Below are 19,374 nucleotides of genomic sequence, written 5' to 3' on the forward strand. Positions count from 1 at the left end.
GCAACTTTGTCAGAAGACTGATACTTGTGAAAAGCAGCTTACGTGATTGATTGGGAGCAATAGAAGTGCAAGCTTAAAGGGTAAAAAGTTCCTCCTTGAATGGAGGGCTGACTGAATGAGAAACAATGGAACGAATCACAAAAAAGGCTATTCAAGAGCTCCCCAGATGCTAATTGCTCGGTCAGCTTTCAGATTTCTAGGTGAAAATGAAGAGCTTCTTAAGCACACAAACAACTCCAGTCCTTACTCATTAACTCATTTCTAAAAGAACTCAAAAACTGTACCCTTACTCAGATATTCTGTGGGCACTGGACAGTATTTTGGTTTGCAGCAGAGTGTCTGTCTTCTGAAAGCAAATGATACTGTACTCATTTTCTGCTGCATTGTAGAAGTAATTCAGACAGATCTGAACAAAGTGTTAATTTAGTCTAGTGCATTATTCTTTTATGTTGAATTACACATTTACACAATTTGCCATTTTTTCTAAAGACTGTAATTTTCTATTTATTTTAATAAACATTTTTGTAATGTATTTTCCATGGCCTGTTTAAAAGTTTTTTAACCAATTTATCAGAAAAGGGGAGTAGGAGGTCAAACCCATGAGATCAGTATTGCAATTATCTTGATTTGTGAATACCCTTTAAAATGAGCATATATAATATCTATGTATGTAATTTATTTCAATTACATTAATTTAAGGTAAGCAATTGTGGTACCTCCTCAGTAAATCTATAGCCGGACTGAGACACAGTAAGCAGTCTTGAATTAAATGGACTGCAAGGTTAAGTGAACATTTTCAGTGAACATGTCAGAGCTTTGTGAGCTATACATTTTCAACATGTTGTGATTACATGCTCTGTATAACTTGTGCTTGAGCCATTAGCATTTGAGGGACAAATTAAAAACAATTGCTATGCTTGACCACCAACTAACAGGGACTTAGGACCACCAGTTAAACTGTCTGTGTCCTTAAAAATCCATGCATAATCAATTCATTCTGAAATCTGGACCTGCTGGATATGTCTATTAATGGCTTTGTTTTTACTAGAATGCAATGCCTATGGGTGCAGTTTTTGCTACTCTTCTGAATGTTCCCAATGCTCCTTTAATTTGGACATGGGAAGGTTTCTTCCACACATACAGTAGGCCAATTTCCCAAGCACAGACTAGAGATCGCTCAGGATCCTGTCAGCATCGAAGTGCACTAATTTATCTGAGGACTAATAGGTACCATGCTGTCTTTTATCACATACTTCCAACATTCTTCCTAAGCTGTCTATGGTTTATTTATTTAGCATTTATAAGTTGAAGGAAGAAAACACTGCTTAAAATGGTAGGTTTCTCAGCTGTCTGGGTGAATGAGCACTCAAGTAACTCCACACTGCATGGAGACAGGAAGTCATTTTTCATTGACAAACCCTTAAAAACAAGCCTCTGAGAATAAACAGAATGTCTAAATTGTGGGTCAGTTCATTATAACAATAGACATGTATTCACATCACACACCAAAACGACAATTCAGTTTAATTTGTTTTGAACCATTCATCTATCTCATACACATACCCATAAAACCTGTTTTTTAATCAACCATGATTCTACCAGCTTTGATCCAAAAAAGCTGACTAAATGTCTTCATTTGTGTATATTGGGTGTATTTTCTATCACAGAATCATTTAAAATGGAGATGTTAATAAGATTTTAGCATGAACGCCATCAAAGTGTACTTTCATTCTGACACAGATATTGACATATGACAAAAATCTCTGACATGATCACCTTCACCAAATGATGTTCCGCACATGAAATATGCAATGGCAGAATGATAGATGATTTTTTCCTGAAAAATAGCCCAAAGGGAAAAAAAGACAACATTAAGGCCTCCTAAGTCTGCAGCTGCTGTTTTCAGAATAGTTTGAACAACATTGTGTCAACATTTCCAGTAGCCACAGCTCAGAATTCAGCAGGTTGACTCCCTATGTGTCTCTCACAGCACGGCCAAACCTGAGAAAACATTTTTTTTTGTTCTGCATATGTTTGGAGCTTCCTATAAAATAACTCCCAACCACAGCTTCATTCAGAGCTAGATTTATGTTCGCGGCTACATGAATGCACAAAGGTAATATGTATGAACCTTTAAATCTGAGTAACAGTCTAAAATCCTACATGATAGTAGTATAACAACGGTGTTTCTTTTGAGACGTGTCCAAAATCAGTGAGCAGTTCACATTAAATAAGAGCATTTTATTACATGTTGTCTTCTCCTTTGGTTTGACTTGTGCACTCTGAAACTGTAGCCTGTGAGCAAATAAAGTTAAAACCCTAAAAAGGGCCTAACTCTCCATGTTGTATATGTATGGAGTGTGTCCTGCCATCATGTAACTTGACAGATAGTGTAACATTCTTCTCTCTGTCCAGCTGCCTTTGGATAAAAAAGTTACAAAGTTTCTAAGACATGGAGATCATCCATGCTTTTCTAAATAAAATGGTAATATTTACAGACATAGTTACATTACAATTTCAGATGGATGCTGAGAAGAAAAGTGCAAACTGGGATACTACATAGGCATGTTCTTTATGATATGGTCCTTATGATTTGTTTTTGGAATGTCTATTTTTGCATTGCTTTCAGAGAACTCATTTACTGGATGTGCAGAGTGTGTATGGAAGTTACATTGATATAAAGTTTAACTCTTTAAAACACTGAGAAACAGTGCCTTTTTATTGCAAATCCATGTGGAGACAATCTTCCCCGCCTTGCGCAGAGCAGACAAGACTGTATCAGCGTGAACAGAGATAAGGGGAAAGGGGTCTGTTTGTCATCTACCTGCACTTTCTATAAATTAGTCTCACTGTTAACTTCAGATGTCATATCTACAACAGAGAGTACTTTCTCACGATAAGACAAACCATCACAGCTTAATAAATACAGATAAGTAGGAAATTCAGATTTCAGAGAGAGATGAGCACCTTTTTTCTAGTAGCCATTTTGTCTAGTTGTTTGAAGACAGCTGATGGTAACCTAAACCTTATCTACCCATTGTTACTAAATCAAAGACAGGTTTACAATCAACAACAGTATTTACAGAACACATTCTAATTGTGTGATGAATAACTCTGATTTTTTGAGTACTACCAAAAACGGACTTCTCTCTAGGCCATATATAACTCCTAGTGAACATAATGGCTGGACATGCTTGTAAAGGATTTACTGTTTTTAATTTACAAAATACTGGGGAAAGCACTTGTTTTATGTCATATAATGTAATACTATAACCACAGAGCTGGGTCTTTGGACCAGATAGTATAAGGGCTACGCAATGTTCTAAACAATAAATTGTTTTATTAACACATATGGAACCTTTTGGGGACAGAGAGGTTTAATCTGAGTTTCAATGCCAAAAAGCAATGATCTTGGATCTTATAAATGCAGTTATACATTTTGCCCTTTAAAAGTGGTTGCTTCACCTTGGGTGGTGATGATCTGTACTTGCAGATCTCTTATCCTAATTATGCCTCCTCCCCAGCCAGGAGATCAGGAGCTGCATAGTTTTTTCTTAGGCAGAGATAACAGAAGAGGTGACATTCAGTAGAAGAATTTCTTAAATTGATTCAAGTCTGTTAACTATGCTTTTGATCTAATCCCTCTCAATGAATCTTTCCAGAAGATTAGTCAGGAAATTGCATTCTTTAATACTAACTTAAAAAATGTAAATGAGTGTTGGGTCCATCCACTAATGAAATACTAACTAAAATACCAATGATTAAAAGCCTTCTGTGTTGACATGTGTGCTTCCAGGGAGCTATAATTGTGAATGCCATAGAAAAGCCCTGTGTTATTTTCAGTTCAGCAGTCACCAACACATGTTGTGAATGTTGTTCTGTGAACTGCAGCTCACAAATCATGATTAAGGTCTTAACAGAAGAATGCTACAGTAATGGATAATATATAACCATGGGAGAGAGGGAGGAATTGACAAGCATTGTCTTGAGGTAGTTGTGCTATGATTGATGGGCACATGAAACAAGACTTTCACATAAGTGTCAATTATTTATGTGCAAATGTGAAGACAAAGATTTACAAGCCAGAGATATTTCTCTCACACACATGTGGGAACCAATTCAGCTGGGAGGCCCATTGCCTAAGTAACAGGTGCTTGCTGCTTCCAAATTTAAACTCACGTCCTCTATTTCAGTTTTGCCTGTTATGGGGTTAATATAACACTACCAGGAAAAAAAAAAACTGAAAAGTACATTTAATCTTGATTTCACAGTAGAGTTTACCATATGAGTTATTTTATACCACTGTTCTTCAGTCCTGGTCCTGGAAAATGATCAATGCTGATTTTCATTCTAGCTGAGCTCTTTTTTTATTTTACTTGAGCTGTTAGCTGAGCACTGCTCTTTATTTGAATACATATAATGCATTATATTTATTTGTCAAGGCAAAATAGTTTTATATTGAATTCAAAGACAAAGAAAAGAAAAAGTTCAAATTAATCAATTTTTTACATTAGTTACAACACGATGTGTGTATGTTCTGGAACATTTCATACACTAAATATGGTTATGTCCAACATCATATCACTTCTGAGGGCCAAGCAATAACTCTCCCAAAACTAAATTGTACCAAACCTCAAACAAAAATGCTACTTGTTGAGTAGCCTATTCCCCAAACACTTCCTAGCCTATACTATACAGTTCACTATTACAATAAAGAGACTATTCAAACCCCACCACTGAAACATATAGGTCATTTCCCTTGACACTGAGCCAGAGAGTTTAGTATCAAGCCAAGAAATGTAAAAGAGGAAATATAAACTTGGCTCCTGGCCTGCTGATCTTGTGCAGAAAAAAAGAGTTAGGACAGCAATCACAGGGAGTTCTGCAGATCCCATTATTGCTATCCACAGAGCTGCGTCTCTTGGGTACTCCTTACCTCTTCCTGAAACCATTCCTACTGTGTTCTGCAACTTAAATGTTCAGACCCATGGCAAAGGCACTCAGATTACATGAGCTGTTAGACCATCAAGATGATCAAGGTGTTCCTTTTTCTTTAATTTGCCTAATAATTTTGGTGTCACCCACTTTGCCCATGTTTAACATTACTGTTGCCATTTGACACAGGAAAGGTTTGAGTTCTTCTACAGGGAAGTCATGCTTAGAGCTTAAGCGGGGGGGGGGGGGGGGTTCTTTTGTAGCTAGAAAGAAGAATGAAAAAAAAAACAAACTTGCCACAAGCCGACGCTCAGGCAAACTATGGCCCTTCTGAGACATTTCAGCAGCTCAAACAAATCTTTTCCTCATGTTTCTGCCTGCCATTCTTATTTTATTTACATTGCCCACTTCTCTCTTGAGGGAAGAAAATGGAAGATCTTTAACTGTGCACCCACTGCAAAGGAAAGAAGTGTAAGCATATACACAGCCAAAAAAGCAGAAGCATACGTTTGCCTTTCTGCAACACACTTTGAAATAAATTTAGCTTGTTCCATTCTTCTCATAAAAATGAACAGTTATTTACACACCAGCCAACCAAGGAATTAAATGACATACCACATTACTGCTCTTCTCTTTCAAACAGGAACCCTTTAACAGGAGCGACAAACATATGGAAACCATATATGTGAAAAACATTTTGGACATATATTTGGCCATGCATCTCTTCATGTGCCTCTCTGGCGAAAACAGATTACTGGCAACTATACATGCAGCTGCATGTATAGCAAAATTGTGTGGCATCCAAATTCACACAGGAGGTCAATGAAAATATGTATATGTGTATAAATCTGTGTATATGTTAGTATCAGTCCAAGATTCTTGGTGTTGGGCCATGTGTGAACATGATTTTCATTGACTGAGAATTACCCACCATTTATCGAATTCATTGAGTTTTTTGATGGACTTTAAAAATCCCACTTGTCATTTTGACTGACAAAAAAAACTAAACATGTTGATTTACAGACAATGCGATCTATGTTGCTCTGCACAGTCACAAAATATCACGTTCAGCTCTTGTAGCCTGTGTCTAAGGTGTAACACTAGGCCTACGTATTACATCTGCAGTTAACAAAATGTCTAATGTTCCTACTAACACTCCAAAACACGGACCAACAGATTACGAAACTAAGGAGGACTTTATCAGTTTAAGACAGCCCTGAGCATGGGAGTCAGTTTGTTTTGAAAAGTCCTGGGGGCAACGACGGGTTTGACGTGTTCATACCTTTTTAAAGTGGTAGGGACAAAATGGGCCATGACAAAAAGTGGTGGGGACATGTCCCCAGCGTCCCCAGCGTAAATGACACGTATGGCCCTGAGCCATCCTCAACTAGCCTAGGTTCAGTACATGAATCATTGCATCAGGGAACAAAGTGATGAAATGTATAACAGCACAAACTGTTGTTTGGTATGTTATCCTTTCATAGACTTTACAAATAAAAGACTCTTTGTAATGTCCCTATAATTTTCAAATTAGCCCATATAGTTTGTAATTCGTTGCTGTTGTTTTACGTTAAAACTTACTGTTTTGTCCATTTCAGAGCCGTAGCCGTAGTGCTTGCTGTCACTCCCAGAGCTCATTGCTGATTTTTATTGTAGAGCATGTCAGTTTAGAGAAACTGCTAAGGGTTTGTAAAATACAGCCTTTCTCTCTATCATGATGCCTGTGTGGAGATACTTTCAATGACGCACAAAATTTTGTAAGAACGGAAAATGTTTAAGCCTGTCCGTTACTATGACGGATGAAAAAAATGATCATTGCAGAAACCTTTAATGAATCATTGGAGTTCCTTAAATTTCAGCGAACTCACTGCACACTTGTTGCAATGGATAATTTTCCAAGCATTCACACTATATAGATTAAATACATCTCTGCCTCTTGGGAAGGATACATTTTTGAAAATGTGACATTTAAGTTATGTTTAGTGGAGCTTGAATTTCAAGAAGATCAGTAACTCATTGTATTTGGCTGTGATAATTTACACCACATAACAGTGTATAACAGAGTGTATTTGAATGACTAAGGACACGATTCCTACCTAACCATACATAAACACTCTGGATTGAGAATTCAATGTTTTAGACATTTCCAAAGACTGAATAACAGTTTCATTTTTGGTAGTTTCATCAAGAATCAAGAAGAATCAAGAATCATATCCTTTGTTAAGAATTAAGACGTAGCAAGTATGCAACAAAGTCCTCAGAAATAAAAAGGATAACATGATTTCCTTCTCTTAGGAAAGAAGCAGCATTTGAAATTTGGTATTAGTAACATGGGTACATGTGCGCGCGCACACACACACACACACAGTTACCCTTTTGGCCTCTCATGCTGCAATATACTGGGTAGTTGGTGGAGAGTGCATTGACCGTGGCCATGGAATCTCTTTTTTCCAAGATATAAAAAGAAAATATTTGTATCTTTGTACAAATTAAGAATGAATTTCAGTTGATTCAGAGTTCCTTTTTTGAGTGAGTGAACTGCTTTAAAAATTCCCTGGCTGTCAGTGGCTCATAGTTTTTAACATCTTAAAATAACCCATCTGCCTTTAGGTCAGAGACCCTGTTCAGTGACTGCAATAAGCAGGGTCAGAGCTGTGATGCCCTTGTCAAGGCAAACTAGGGCAGGAAAACAAAAAAAAAACAACTATTGCTTTCAACTGATGCATCTCCATGAGGGAATTATATCTACAAACACAGTCATCATTCTTTCAAGATGTGTGTGTGTGTGTCTTTGGTCTTCATAAGCATTGTTACATTACATCAATGTCATTTAGCAGATATTCTTATCCAGAGTCACTTACATAGGTTACAATTTTTATGTGTTATTCATTTATACAGCTGGATATTCACTGAGGCAATTGGAGGTTAAGTACCTTGCTGAAGGGTACAGGAGCATTACCCCAACGGGGAATCAAACCAGCAAACTTTTGGTTACAAGGCCTTTTCCTTACAACTGTGCTACACTGACATTCCATTCACTGCTGTGAATGGCCCATTCACTTGTCATATGCCCATTGACTGCTGGCATCCAGCCTTGAATTTCATCTTGAGTTTATATTATAGAAAAAAATAGTAAAGGTACTATACCCAATTTACAAACAATGCTTTTAGAATCTGAATGTAAGTAAAAAGACATTCATTGAAAGATGGCACAATCACAAACACAATTGGAATATATCCACATTTCCCCATTTGTCTGCAGATGTTTGCATTTCTTACAATAATTAAACATCTGTTTGTCACCTTGTTATCACCAGCATAAAGCAGTCATTTGCTACACATTCGGATATTGTTGGTGTATCTCATTTTTGTATTATTTCACATTTATGGGACCACTAAATAGAGTTACTGTACCCTACAAAGACCTTACAATGGAAAGTTTAAGAAATTTGCCATTGGTGAGTGAGATATGGGAAATATCTGTAAATATATCATGTCTGGCAGTTAGTAGTTTGATCACATGATAGTTCATCTGATTTAAAACTTGTATCTTTACACAGTACCCCTCCCTCCACAGTCTTTTATTCACAATGTTGACATATAGGTTGATTAAACTGATTAAGCAGATAAGGGATGAAACTAGCACACTTCTGAGCACATCTACTCTCGGCAGTGGTACTAAAGCTGAGTATGAACAGCCTGTGTGAACACTAATGTGACTATTCCCCTGCCACGAGTGATCAGGAAATGTGGTCACAATCAAACTGAAAGCTCCCTTATGTATCAAACATTTTAAGGGTAGTAATAACAGATTAGAAGCTCTTTGTTTTAATGAACAAGCCAGTTATTTGGTGTGCTGCCATGGTAATTAGAACATCCTTTTTCATTCTTGTGATGAAAACAAACTGCTGCCATTTTCACATATGGAAAAGCTAATTAGCAACATAAAAGGAAAGATGAATCTACCTTACACATTGCCACAGAAAAAAAAGAAAAAACGGTTTTGAGCTAAAGCCTGTCTTAACCAAGAGTTCTTCCAAATGGTACAATAACTTTATTGGTGGCCCATGATTTGTGTTAGTGTATGCAGCAGTGCACAGATGGTGCCTCGGTGAACTATTTATTCCTTCAGCAAACATGACATTTGGATTACCATTTGAATCCATCGACGCCTACTACAACCTGAGCTGGACAATGGCCTTGCCATACTGTAACTGCCCAAACATAGCTTGTGGATTATGAATAGATGGTCAATAAATAGTGTACCGTGGGTCTATGTCATTTATTGTATTGAATCTGGTCCAAGCATACTCAGCACCATTTTCAGTAAATTCTGTTTATGGTATCAACCTTCTGTGAATGATGTCAATGTTTTTAACTGTTTACACATACGTTACTATCAAGCTTTAGATATTATCAGTTCAGACAAAAAGGAATGCAGATAGCACATGCCAGTATAAGTGTATATACACAAACCTATATACAATCAAAGGTGTCTGTTTCAACATATGAAAATTACAGATACGTAACAGACACACACACACACACTTCTTCAGGTTACAACTGGTGGAGTGTCACTTACTTCTCTTGCCAGTTACTGAGCTAAAAATCCATTGCCCCCTCATTTTACCATTCAAACAGGTCAATATTTGCCTCAAAGCTCAGTAAGACATTCCTGGCTTCCACCAACAAGGAACTCTGTAGGAGGCCGCCAAGAAGGACAACCTGTCCTCTCAAACTCCCTTGGGATTTCAGATGAGTGGCATATAGGAAATTACTGTCCAAAAATGCATCCACAAATACATTGTAAAATTACATGAGATGAGATGTATTGTTTATAAAATGTATTGTTTTTATTTGTATATGTACTGCTTTTAAAATTTAAATGTAAGCTGAATCATTTTATCTTCATTGCGCTTGTTTGCATATAGAATTTCAGGTACTTCAGAAAATTAGAATGGTGGATACTACTCTCTTCCCAAGGTATAAGAGTGGAGAGAGATTTAGAATGTCTTTTTAGCTCCCTTTTTATGTGGCCTTTTGTTGTTGCTAAATGTTCCTCTGCTATGGAGATGTGAAAATGGAGGAGGGGGAGAAAATTGTTTCCTCTTTTTTCATCACATTACAAAAATGTTATCACAAATTGCTCCAATAATTCACAGAAAAATTCAGTTATACATTCAGCAATTGTATTGTTAGACTAAATAGGTAGATTACATGGATCTTGTGGCACATAAATCTCTCTCACTGGGGTGGAGACATGACTTTTTCCTTTCAGTGAACTCCATCCCACACTCATGTGAAATTTGCACAACCCTCAGGGTAAGTAAAATCATTAGCTCTGGGTTATGAACAACTTTTCACATTTCTTCTCAAAGCCTTGCTGGGGCCAGAGGCTCAGTTTGCAAAGTGTACAAAGCTAAAACCAGAGCTACCACAAGATTAATTGCACTTAAATGCTAAGATCTTTTTTTCTCTTTCTGTGTTTATAGTCTCAGAACAGTCCACACTTTAGCAAAGAGTAAACAGTTAACTCGTAATTACCTCCCAAAAGGCAAAAGTGGACAGATAGAAAATAAATGGTTTTCACATTGTTTTTTTTTGTCAGGCAGGGATTCCTGAGAATAATATTGGCTTCACTCAGTGAACACTTACAAAATGTGAAGTTAGTTGAACATAATTGTGCATTTACCAGATTCATGGTGAACAACACAAATGATTAAAAAATCAGTGAATGCGCAGAACACAGCAAAACACCCCATGGGTAGTCTGTTGAAATCAATCAATTTCTCTGTAAATTAGTCTGTGCAATCCAATGGGCATCACATGTGCTTAAATCTAAATATGCTTGAATCTAAAATCTGCATTTTCAAATGAGGGGTTTGCACATAGCATGGCATTAATATGCAGCACTACACTGTCAACACTCAAGTTCTTGGGCTCCTTCATATTTGACAATTAATTAGATCATCTGAAGTCATTCATGCTGTGACATGTGTTTATTTATATGCTTATGCTAACACACATTACCTTTTATGGCTTTTGTGGCTGTTACAAGAAAAAAACAAAAACAAACAAAAAAGACCAACTGGTCTGAATCTGGCTCTGCTGAGAGGAATGTTGTCCTGGCCACCCAATAGTGAATCTAGACTGAGGCATCCCATTGGAGGCTTTGGTAAACTATATGGTTTTCTCCTTTACAGCACCATCAGGAGCAGGACTTATGATCAAAAGATGCTGAAACAATTGTACTCACACCTTAGAGTGGGACATGACTTTTTAAGGAACACACTAATCCTCCAATTGCCTTTGGTAAAGATTACTTGTGGTAGACTGCAGACACATTTGAATGCCACAGGTCATACTGGACCTTTGTTGAGACAAGCATCTTTCCCTGGCTTGCAGAGGTCATGTTGCAGCATGATCAGTCTCAGAACAACCCCATCATAAAATAATTTCACTTGTAGAAATGTATGCATTACTCACAAAACCACTTACAGCTTTATATTTTGCATATTTGTTGATGTTAGATTTAGGCACAGAAAAAATGTCCAATCCACCTGGCCACCACAGTTTTAAAGCAAGTTTTCAAAATTTAAGCATTATGGTCAGTTTCAAGTTAAGGAGGGCCAACAAAGCTTTGTTGAGTGCCTTTCCAAGGAGGCACACATAAAATATCAAGGCCCCCGTAGATTGCACCATAGAGCAACTGAGCAGGCCTCTGGATGATGTCCAGAAACCAGGGTGGAGTGCTTGACGCTGCACCCCATTGATGAAGCAATGGAGCCTAGACACCATTGCACTGCCTAAATTGCTGTGTCATTCTCAACTGACTGCTGAAATCAGCTCAGAGATTTGATCTCCACTTCTCAGTCCCTTGTAGCCATTTTCACCCAATTCAGAACTAGTCAGCCTTAACAATTGCTATGAATTGGTGCTCAGCCACAACCTATCGCTTTCATGTCCTCAACAGGAAAAACAATGCAAACAAACTCATAAACAACAAATTGCTTCAACGTTCAAATGCAGCTTTATTCTACACTTTGTGCCATTCGTATTATAAAAGTATATTGAAATTAAATCAAAGGAAAATGAAAAACGATAAATCAACATCAGGAAATCCATAGATGTTGAAATATTGGTTATATAGTTGCTATTGTAATGCACTTATTATAGGGCTAAGTAACCCCTTTTAGTTCCCCAATATATGCCATGGATTTAAAAAAAAGATGATCTCTTTCAGCTTTGTTTATAACACACAAATAATCAGAATGCCTCAACTCCATGTCTGTCATCTCTTTAAAGGCTCTCTATTCTTTTCTGACCTCCACTGTTTACAGGTTACAAGTCACCCATGAGAAGGGAGCAAACTAGAATGTCCACCACTTGTCCAAGATATCTCATACAAACTGGAAGCTGCCCGCCTTGTTCCCAGCTAAATATTCTCCCACATCTCCAGCAAATACCAGAAGATTGATAGATTGTCTCTATATTGTGCCATTTTGTTGAAATCAACATTTTTTTAGTGGACACAGAAAGGCTACCACACTCCAGGATTGTGCTCTTAGAAATAGATTGTTTTCCAACCCTTCCCCTTCCTTATCCCACTCAGCGGAATTCCTTACTGTCTCCAGAGTTTTAAATTATGGTCTTACAAAGCATCACAGATGAATCTCTCTTGGAATATACATTCCCTCCTACACAGCAGACCTGTGGTGAAGATGGAAACAACACATAAACAGCATGGACCTCACTGTAACATAAACATTTTATCCTACAACAACTATAAAAGTAAATCCCGAACCCAAATCTTGCCGAGCACTGTTTTGTTTTGTTTGATTACATTACAAGAACAATCTATATTTGTTTATAGTATGTTTTAAACTTTCAGTGAAGAGTCCAATAAAATTACATCACACCTCCAAAAGCAGTACATATCAGTCACAAGCACTGTATAAACAATCTTAAAACTTAAACTGACAGATTGCCAGGAAGTGTGCTATGTCACAACCTCTATTATAAGTGATATTGCTATGAGACCATTTGGTGACCTTTTATAGGACTGTTATCCTGTTTTCTTTACTGTAGCCAGGTGATGTTCGATTGAAAAGAAAACTGCAAGGTGCAAGCATATGAACATATTTTAGGGGTTACATGAATTTGCTTATAATTAGGACATGTACTATATGAGTATGAAACTCATTCGGTTTCAGATATGCTTGTTTGATCTAGACATTTCTGTTACAAGAGCGCTCCTCAATTGAGAACTCATTTTGAAGTGGTGTAACAACCAATTATGTAATAACTTTTACGATGTAATTTTGCCTTTTATGGAACATTCTCTGATGAAACATTTCAACAGAACATATTATTCCTCATATACTGTACTTATATTAGGAGTGTGTGTACATGTGTGTGTGTGCAGATGTGTTTGCATGTACATGTGCTAGTATGTGTCTGTGCATGTGACACTTAAAATGAATGAGAGAACAAAAAGACAATGATACTGGTATGTAATTACATTATTCATAAAAAAAAAATTCCCCAGCTGATGATGTAATAACCTCATTACATTTTCCATTTATCGTTTATTACACAGGATTGCATCTGGAAGTTACCACATTATAAATTCAGCATACATCATATAAAGCTGTTACATTACCCAGAGTTATTATATCATCGGTTATTACTTGTGTGGAAAGGATTGTGTAACCAACTGTAGAGGAAATTACTAGGTTGTCAGATGTAAACAGCCAGTGTTGGGAAATTTACTGGGACTTTGAGGTTGACAATATCGATTCAATATTTAATCACCACAGTGAATCAACACCTCAAATTCACATCTTATCTGAAGGATTGCACCCTCTACAGCACAGTACTCTCACGTCATTGCACTGCAGTGTTGGATTTTACTTCTGTAAAATTCAAAGTGAAGAGGGCCCCCTATTGACCCACTAACACCACTTCCAAAAGCAATCCAGTTTGCCTTGGATCCCGGGAATGGTTTTGTCGTATCGTGATAGGGACACAGACAGTTTGTGATGTGTTTAATCGTGTCTTCAGAGAGCATCGCTGTACCCTGTAGAAAGATCTCAACTCTTTTGTGATGCTCAGGTCAGGCAGTCAGCAGTAATAGTCAGGAAGCAACATGCAATTAAGAATGTCTGATTTGCTTATTGATTCTTGATAAAAAAAATTACTCCTGAACATTCCCGAAAATGTTTTTGCTTCTAAGAATGTAACAGCTCCAAACAGTTTAAAAAGCCCTCACAGTCCAGTAATTTAAAGACAACATTTTTTACACATTTACAATAGACCCTACAAGGTATCATTTACCAATGACTTCTATCTGACTCTGCCACCTTGCACTCGTTGACGTGGAACCACCAGTGTCACCCTGTGATATTTTGGATACATAACCAAGAAGAGTAATTTCCATGTAAGTGTAGCTCAATTAAATCTTCCTCTAGAAATGACACGGTTTTTAAGTTTTCCTTTTGAAACCACGTTTTTTTAAGTACATGTTTAAACTAAAAAAAAAAAAAAAACAATCACTAAATCTGTGTGATGAAAAGAGCGAAGTGTTTACATTCTGCAACTTAATTGTGTGGATAGTTCGCATTTTAGTTAACGTTCGCCGTCTAGCTGGTTGCTAAACATAACTACGTGGCCAGACTAATGGTGTTGCTGGAAAAAATTGCCAGTGTGTATCCCTGTTTGCATGACAAGTACTGCGTGTTAAGATTATGGAACCTGGAATCTGTGTTGCATTCGGATCTGTGCATACTAATTTATCTGTAACGTTACCGTATGGTTCGCCTCGTTTCGCATGGTCTTTAGGTCCAGGCGGCTGCATTCGTCATACCAGCTCATATGCGCAGGAAATGAGTAGCCGGACATTACGGATGCCGGGAGTAGTCATGCCTTGTTGACAAAAGCATACAGAAATAAAATGGCAGCTGCAGAAGGCACTAGTGAGACCCAAAATTCTGAGACAGAATCGCCGAAACTTTCTGAATTATTAGATCGTGGATGGAAATTGTACGAGGAGGTTGACAGCACCAACGAACCCACTGGATCCAACCCTATCCAGGTTAAAGTCAAACGTGGGATTTTGCATCTGGAGGAGGCAACGCGAATGGTAGCCCAGCTCGACTTGTTCAGGTAACGTTATAACTCTAGCAATCTAGCAAGCTAGTCACTAACCCTTATTTTCCATCTAAAAAACCTAACACAGTAGCATACAATATTAACTATGATAACATGTTAGCTAGCAAACTACGTAGCTAACGTCCTGTCATAACCGTCCAAATCAGCGGGTTGTGTAGCTACGCTAGCTAAATAGCAATGCTTTGCTGTATTCTTGCACTGGGCACACCACTCAGTGGTATGAAACGTGTTGCTGTATAATTGTTCAGACTAGCTAACAAATTTGCAATGAACAGACGAGGAGTGATCTAAGGTCTATGGCTAGCAAGCAATTGAATATAACAGTAGCAGCTATTATGTTTTGCTAGCTAGATAAACTGTTGAGTATCAAAGTCAAGTGACAACACTGAGATTTGAAATACTCGTTGTTAGCGAACTATTTATCTGTTTGTTTAGCTAGCTAGCAAACTGTGTAGCTGACTAACTACAGTGTATGTGATGAGAAACAATGGAGAGTCTAGCTAGATGTCCTAATACTTGACATCCTGAAAATGGTTTAAATGCAGTTTTATTTTACAGCCGAAATGAAGAACTGGAGGAGATAGCGACCACCGATCTCAAGTACCTAATGCTGCCTGCACTTCTTGGGGCTCTGACAATGAAGCAAGTGAACATGGCAAAGCGCCTGGAACAGGTCCAGACGGCGAAGGTTTACTTTTTTGACTTCTTGAAAAGATGCAAAGACTACAACATAATGAAGTTCGAACTACCCAAAACAAACGACAATTCTGATGACACACCCGAGGACGCAGAGAATGGACCGTCGTCATCTGTCAAACCTCCGGATTTGATTGCCATGGCAACTCAGAGACAAGCAAAAATCGAAAGGTTGCTTTTTTAACAGTGATTAAACATTCCCATATTAACATAGTGGTGATTCACAGCAGACACATTTATGTTTCAGTGCCAGATGAAATTTTACCTGTCTACAAAATATTGATGTAACAGAATCAAGTCTCACTGCATTTCTGATGACAAACCATGTGACACTCTTTCTGTTAGAACGTAATTAAGTAGTGATTGAGTACTCCCATACTGAGTAATCAATAATATGATGATAATATGAGTTTATGGTAAACGTTCTAATGCAAAAATCCACCATGTATTGCCAGTTTTTGCTTCCTTTATAACGACTGTGACAGGGAATTTAATTTAAGTTCAGTTTTAGTCACCAGAATCATTAACCTGTTTGATGTGGAGTTCTAAAATATTATTTTGGCCACAAAGCACAATACATTTTCTTGTCCATGGAAGTGGTGCCATTGCCATGATTTAGGAAGTGTTCTTAGGGGGGAAAAAAGCAAGGTCACTTCCCGCCCAGAGCTTGAAACCCAAATAAAGCAGTGTTAAGGTATATTCTACTAATAGTCTACATTAGTTTGGTGGTTGCACACAAGCAAAGACTGTAAACATGCTTTATGTTTGTCCACATTATTTTCCCCCAGATATAAACAGAAGAAAGAAACAGAAGCTAAGCTGTCAGAAATCAAGTCTATAGTAGAGAGTGGGCAGGCAGAGGATGAAGTAGTTCGGGACTTCTACCTCCTCACAGTCAGAAGATGGATTACTATTGCTTTGGAAGAAATTGAGAGCATTGACCAGGAAGTGGAGATTTTGAAGAAGATGGATATACTTAAACAGGTATAGATTGTACTTGACATGTGAAGCTGTGTGTGTGTGTGTGTGTGTGTGTGTGTGTGTGTGTGTGTGTGTGTGTGTGTGTGTGTGAGAGTGTGAGTGTGAGTGTGAGTGTGAGTGTGAGTGTGAGTGTGAGTGTGAGTGTGAGTGTGAGTGTGAGTGAGAGAGAGAGAGAGAGAGAGAGAAGGGGTGGGGGATTAAGTCTGGGCCTGGCAGTACCTGGTATACACAGTAGCTTGTCTGTTTCATGCTTACTAAAACACTTTTCTTTTTAAATGGCTAGAATCCACCAAAACCGTCACAATTCCAGCAGAGGCCTCCAATGAAGCCCTTCATTCTTACGAAAGATGCTGTTCAAGCCAGGTACCCAAATCGACATATTCATTTGTTTTGATTGTCTACTGTGGAAAAAAAAATAGCCACCGTTATCTAAAGGTTGATATCTTCCTGGACATGTTTTTAGAGTGTTTGGTGCAGGTTATCCCAGCCTACCAACAATGACGGTGGATGACTGGTACGAGCAACACAGAAAGCGTGGAGTGCTCCCCGATCAGGGAATCCCAAGGAGTGCTGGTAGGGTGAAACCACATGTACTGTAAATCATGTTTAACAGTGAAGTTGAGTAAACCTCTCACTGGGTGCCCTGACGTTCCTGCCCTTTTTCAGCTGACATTGACAACGAAGAACGTGAGAGAGAGGAAAAGGAGCGGCAGATAGAAAATGACGATGAGGAGGCTTTGCAGAAAGCACGGGACTGGGACAACTGGAAAGACACCCACCGAAGAGGCTATGGCAACCGCAAAAACATGGGCTGACGTGTGTCCAGGTCAAAATGCTTTCCTGGTGATGTGCTGCATTCACACACATTTCAATAGCATGCAGACACGAAACAGTTATAAACAGAATGGCCAATGTTTTTGCCTGCCGTGAAAAAAACGGCAACACATTGATTGAAAGTTGCTGTTAGTTTTGTAGATTTTCATGTGTTTGCTCATTTGATGTTGCCTTGTGATGTAATCTGGCAGTGCAGAATACTGGGTCATTGGTTTGGAAGGGAGGGGTTAAGTCAAAGTTGCCAGGTTATTTTTTTCTGGAAGATATTAGTTTTAGGGACATTCAGCCAATTGAATTTTTGCTATTATGGCCATTTCTTCATGAGTTTTGAATGAGACATACTGCTCTTGTGGTCAGATCAGACCACCTTGAAAAATATGACCGCTAATGTGAACGGCATCTGTGTCTGTTCTGTGCTGGTCTACATCTTGGAACTTGATAGTCTAAAGAGATTTATTTTTTTGAATGTCAACACTTGTTGCAATATTGTTTTAAAAATAACCTCTTGCCAAAATAAAGACCAGAAAAAGTTCATTTCAATGTCTCAGTCAGAATAATTCAAATGAAATGTTCTGTCATATGAGATAATTTGATATAATTATGTATTTGCAGTACTCAGAGAATTGGTTTCTAACTATAAAGAGACATTGGTATTTATATTAAGTTGTGAAATGGAAATTGACTACTTAAATTTTGTTTTGTCACAAATTGAATATGAAATGGTAGAGGAGAGAAGAGGATTTTCCTCATAGAATTAGCCAGGTTGACTTAGGCAGGTTACATGGAGCATGTATGTCCAGGTTTTATTTTAATGGTGGCTTCTGGCAGTTTTTCTTGAAGTGTGTTCATGTACAACATTCAGTAAGCCTAATCCTTATGTAAAAGCACTCACTCATGTCCAACAAAGCCCACCAATGAGTGTCAATCACTAAAGCAGGTCAACTCCTTTCACTTCAGTGGTGTAGTTAAGAAATTGATACATTAATTCCTTGAGTCTCTAAGTATTAACATCGTATTCATATTGAGGCCTTCAGTATCTTCATGAAATGGATGCTTTGAGCCAAAAAAGCTTATGAAGAAACAGAACGCTGCAGGCTTCTGAGTTCTATTCATATGATATAATTCTACAGTATCTATGAATTTTGCTGATACATTTTTGATTTGCTGCAATTCTTAATAAATTTTGCTGACTTGTATTCTATAATTTTTCAGCAATAAAGACATTACCATGATGCAATGAGCTCCATATCTTGCATTATCATCTTCGTTAAGATGAACCATATTTGAATCACCATCTTAAATTTTGTTTGACCATTTAATGGTTTTCATATACCATAGGTATTATTTTAATGAAACTGTGTCAAGGCTTGTTTCAATATTAAAGTGGAATGGCATGCATTGTATTAACTGCTGTAAGTTAATGCTCAGTAGTCACGTTATATGAAAAAGGCAGCTTTATTACATAAAAAATAACATCATAAATGAGCAATCTGGGGACCACCATGCTATGTAAAAAATGACTTCCTGAGATGGAGACATGAAACCAACAGAAATTCAGTACCGAGATAGACAATGCATTAGTGGCACGAACCAGTACTGTAAATTGTCCTAACTTCTCTTTTAACAATAATTTGCTGCAAAGGAGAGTGCGAGTTCCACATCCTGCACTGTGCTTCTCCACTCAGGAGCTATAGCATTCCCTTTTACCCTTCTCCACTGAGGAGGCAGAATTGACTCAGTATCAACAATAAAACAAAT

The 19,374-nt window shown here is 37.8% G+C and overlaps 1 protein-coding gene across 1 annotated transcript; it reads left to right on the forward strand.

Annotated features, from left to right (window-relative positions):
- The first annotated feature begins 14,866 nt into the window (after positions 1-14,866).
- igbp1 (immunoglobulin (CD79A) binding protein 1) lies at positions 14,867-18,134 on the forward strand. Its single transcript, XM_036524889.1, has 6 exons — positions 14,867-15,099; positions 15,664-15,972; positions 16,590-16,785; positions 17,066-17,145; positions 17,246-17,355; positions 17,449-18,134. Exons 1-6 carry the CDS (start codon positions 14,888-14,890, stop codon positions 17,595-17,597), a joined length of 1,056 nt encoding a protein of 351 aa, XP_036380782.1. The 5' UTR covers positions 14,867-14,887; the 3' UTR covers positions 17,598-18,134.
- Positions 18,135-19,374: the final 1,240 nt, after the last annotated feature.

The sequence above is a fragment of the Megalops cyprinoides genome, chromosome 3 (assembly GCF_013368585.1).
Source record: "Megalops cyprinoides isolate fMegCyp1 chromosome 3, fMegCyp1.pri, whole genome shotgun sequence".
Lineage (NCBI taxonomy): Eukaryota > Metazoa > Chordata > Actinopteri > Elopiformes > Megalopidae > Megalops > Megalops cyprinoides.

Coding starts and splice junctions, on each gene's coding strand:
- igbp1 (XM_036524889.1), top strand. CDS start 14,888: ATGGCAGCTGCAGAAGGCACTAGTGAGACCCAAAATTCTGAGACAGAA. Junction 15,100..15,663: donor GCCCAGCTCGACTTGTTCAG/GTAACGTTATAA, acceptor TTTATTTTACAG/CCGAAATGAAGAACTGGAGG. Junction 15,973..16,589: donor AGACAAGCAAAAATCGAAAG/GTTGCTTTTTTA, acceptor ATTTTCCCCCAG/ATATAAACAGAAGAAAGAAA.